This window comes from Sinocyclocheilus rhinocerous, unplaced genomic scaffold, assembly GCF_001515625.1.
Source record: "Sinocyclocheilus rhinocerous isolate Xijiao unplaced genomic scaffold, SAMN03320098_v1.1 scaffold185, whole genome shotgun sequence".
NCBI classification, from domain to species: Eukaryota; Metazoa; Chordata; class Actinopteri; order Cypriniformes; family Cyprinidae; genus Sinocyclocheilus; species Sinocyclocheilus rhinocerous.
In genome coordinates, this window is record NW_015662163.1 from 778,329 (window position 1) to 782,589 (window position 4,261).

The 4,261-nt window shown below is 38.1% G+C and overlaps 1 protein-coding gene across 2 annotated transcripts in view; it reads left to right on the forward strand.

Annotated features, from left to right (window-relative positions):
• Nucleotides 1-4,261, forward strand: part of galnt14 (UDP-N-acetyl-alpha-D-galactosamine:polypeptide N-acetylgalactosaminyltransferase 14 (GalNAc-T14)) — a 47,127-nt gene that overhangs the window by 41,252 nt on the left and 1,614 nt on the right. Inside the window, exons 14-15 of one of the 2 annotated variants that reach the window (XM_016537579.1) lie at nucleotides 2,441-2,560; nucleotides 2,940-3,255. In XM_016537579.1, the coding sequence (XP_016393065.1) occupies nucleotides 2,441-2,560; nucleotides 2,940-3,098 (279 nt within the window). In that variant the 3' untranslated portion in view covers nucleotides 3,099-3,255. The remainder of the gene's footprint in view (nucleotides 1-2,440; nucleotides 2,561-2,939; nucleotides 3,256-4,261) is intronic. The other variant, XM_016537580.1, reaches the window with a different exon arrangement.

The window sequence follows — 4,261 nt, forward strand, 5'->3', positions numbered from 1 at the left end:
CTAGTAGCCGGGACAACTTCTTTATGTTTACAGACGTGACGTAATGACGCAGTGCCATGCTCGAATTTCCAGCGAAAACCTACCCGTACCACTCAAAATAGAAAACATTATTATAAGATAACTGTTGTGAATCGGGCTAAAGTAAGGCAGTAGTTTTGAACACTGGCTGGTTATGTACTTGCTCAAATATTGATTTCGGATAATTTTTAACCAAAAAAAGTTACTGACTGCAGCTTTAATGTTGGTACTGCCATTTCTGGAAGAAATAGCGCTGTCTGCATTATCCATGTCTATTTGGCATTCACAAAACTTACACCATAGATGTCGAATTATAACCATTTACAGCATATCTTGCCTTTAAGCACTGCGCTCTCATATTCTACTGAACAGTTTGGTGAAAATCAGAGGAGGAGCAAAGGTAGTGTGAATTTTTACTCTCACGCCAGGAATCAGTGACATCTCACAGGGTTAGGCTGCGACTCTGAGATGCTAGATTACATTAAATGCTATGCAACCAGGGGCATGTTGAAAGGGCAGCTTTTACAGCGGGGTAATGGAATTTAATTCAGGTCACATTGGTGCACTGCTGTGTAATTATATTAAACAAAGAGGTGCCCTCTGGTCTCTGAACAGCTAATCTGCCCTACTGTCACCCTTCATGGCTCCCTCACCTGCGCATGAGCCTGGAAGAAAAACACAATTGTTCGTCATTCAAAATTTAATTGTGAGTGGCTATTAAAGTCCATTCAATTGCTGGATTTTAATTGAGCTAGCAAACAAGATGCAGAATTGAAATTTGAATTTTTATGGTACTATTTACTATTACTAATACTATTTAAAGAAATATTATTAAAGTGCAGTGAAATTAAAATAAATGTATATAACTTCAGTTTTGCCACTAGGAATGATCAGTTAATAATGTATGGGGTGTTTTACAAAGAACAATAAATTCTATAAAATTATCAATGTATGATATTTAAATCTATCTATCTATCTATCTATCTATCTATCTATATATATATATATATATACTGTAGTATTATATTTTTTTTGTTATTATTTCCATGTCATAGACCATGATGGAAAAACTCCATCCAGCTCAAAAAATTCAAAGGGAACCAATTCTTAAACTGAAAAGATGGTTCAGCCAAAGCCACCAACTACTAGTCATAAAACCTTAGACCCTCATTCTACTCAGAAACTGTTTATTTAAGTCTCTCTCTTGTTCCTCTGTGCACCATAAAAAAAAGTTGCCTTTTTCAGATGTTTTTTCTCTAAATTATGAAGCCCAGAGATGATTGTAGACAGTAGATTTGGGGCCGGAACACCACAAAAGTGATTTCAGAGCACTTAAGTGTGTCCATAACACCACAAGAGCATGTTTCCCTGCTGCCTGCTGCGCGTGACCTTGTTAAGCGTCTGTAAGACTCACCAGATGGGAAGCGGTTCATCAGCATGGCTCACAAAAGCACATTTTCACACTGGCCTTGTGCATCATTCTCTCCCTACGTGTCTCAGAACTGCAAATGAAACCACCTTCTCAAAGGAAAGCAAAAAGTGTCTATTTTCTTCCAACATCTCTCTCTCTCTCTCTCTCTGTTTACAATTTAAGTAGAGATGACATACTAGAACAGACATCTTTAAATGAACAAGTCTGTAAATGCTCTAGCTTGTTTCCTAATCTAGTTTTCTAATAAATATGATGTTGTATACTATGAATATTGTTGGCTCTGTGATGAATTGCTTATGTTCCTCTATTAAAAAATCGCTTTGAATAAGTGTCTGGTAAATGTATAAATGTAATGTAAATGCTAAATCTACGAAAGATTGATTTTTTGAAGCTAATTACAAATTAATGAACAAATGTGACTCACTAAAAGACTTCATTAAAGACATTTAGTTTGCCATTTTAAGGGTTAATTTGGTATCAGTCCAATCTGTCACATAACATTTAAAGGAATCGTTCACCCCAAATGGCAATTTGCTGAAAATTTAGTCACCCTCAGGCCATCCAAGATGTAAATGAGTTTGTTTCTTCATCATAACAGATTTGGAGAAATTAACCATTTTATCACTTGCTCACCAATGGATCCTCTGCAGGGAATGGGTGCCATCAGAATGAGAGTTCAAACAACTGATAAAAACATCACTATAATCCACATGACTCCAGTCCATCAATTAACATCTTGTGAAGCGTAAAGCTGCATATATGTAAAAAACTAATCCATCGTTAAGCCATTTTAATTCATCCACTTCTTGTATTGCCTGAGAGTAAGCTAATTTTCATTTTTGGGTGAACTATTACATTAAAATATCTGTAAGATCTTTGTATTTACAGCAAAGACATCTGTGAAATTCTCTAGAAAGGGAATTGCTTTTGTTTTTCCATTTTGTTATACATTGGTTCAGCATCAGAAAAGCCTGTTTTTTTCCCGCACAGGAGTGGATCTATACCCATGGACAGCAAATCCGCCAGCAGCAGCACTGTCTGTCCGTCTCCACAACTTTTCCTGCCTCCCAGATCCTGCTCGTGCCGTGCAACATCAGCGACGGCAAGCAGGTACCTCCACTGACGAAAATGCAGGAGACATCCGTGACAGACCATAAATCAGGCCGCACTTAGAAAGCTCCTCTGGAGGAACCCACTGACATCAGCTCTATGAGTATCAGTCCCAGCGTTAGACAGCCCCTCAGGAGAGGCTTTACTCTCAGGCCGATGTCAGCGTTTCCATACATCACATTTGTCATGTCAGTGTCAGGGACGTTCGGCATACTGTAGCATCAAAAACAATCACTTTGTTTGTTGTGCAGGGAGGCGTACATATAAGTAGATATATGTGAAGTATGAATGTGTACTATACATTACATGCAAGATATTTTATGCTGTCCGCAGCTAATGTGCACTTACACATGTGTTCATATGCCCTGTGTTCCTGCAGCGTTGGCAGAAATCTGGCACTCACCTGGAGCACCTGGCGTCTCGTTTCTGCGTGGACAGCGAGATGGCTCTGGACGGCATCGAGAGCAGTAAAATGCTGGTGATCAGCCCATGTGAACTGTCAGCACACACTCAGAGATGGGAGATGCCTTTCTCGTGATCCTTCCTCCTTGGCCTCTCCTCACCTTTCAGAGCTCAGCTGGAGTCAAAGATGGATAGAGAGGCAGAGAGAGTGAGTGTGTACCTCCAGGAGGGGCTACATCTGTGTCCTGCTGTTCTGCTATGTCCACCCCCTTTGTCTCTTCGGCACACCCCAGGTATTGCAGGACGTTCTGATTCAATGACATGACCTCATTACTGCCGCTATATTAATGCTACATTCTACATTATGGGTTTGTCTGATAAAAAATCAAGTGCTGTCAAGTGCTGAAGGTAACTCTTAAGCAAAACAAACTCGAGTGCGCTTTAGAGATAATCATGCAAATACTTAAAGGTGAAGTGTGTCATTTTCTAATGGTAATATTGTTTCCTATCCCAGTTTAATATGAAGAGTCAACTATAAGCAAACTGCTCGTTGGCTGATTCCCCTAAAGACAATGTGACTGTCAAAACATTGCTCTGTTTGTTTCAGCATCTCAAACAGGGTCGCATTTCCAAAAAGCATTGTAAACCTAAGTAGTAGACTGTAGAAATCAGTGGCACCAATGGTCTGTGTGATCAACTGAGACTCACAATGCTTCTGGGCAGTGTCGTTATGGTGAACAAAAACTATTAAACATGGTTTTCATTAATTGAAATAAAGCAGAAATAAAATAGAATATGAATATTAAATGAAAAATTTCAACTTAAAAAAATAAAGTAAAAAATGAAAGTACTAAAACTGAACTGAAATAATTAAAACACAAAAAACAATACTAAATTAACACTGCTTCTTTGAAACGCAGCCCAGCCTGACATAGCAACAGTGGCTCAATCATTGGGCCGGATATAATTTTTTCATAATAATTCATAATTTTTTCTAAACAATGAGTAAAATTGTTTACAAATAAATGCCATTATTGTTTTAATGTCATAATTATATTTAGCAGCAAAGGAATTATGCATTTCACCTATATTTACTTTAATCTGTGTTGGAGGAATGTTATTTTTAAAGGGGTCATAGGATGCTACATGCACTTTTACAATTTGTTTGAACTGAAATGTGTGTTGGCAGTGTGTGTACATAACCACCCTATAATGATAAAAATCCACCCAGTGGTTTTTTTTTTATCTGGTTAAATGTTTTCCCCTTTCTCAAATCGAGCCGATCTCAGATGCCTGTCT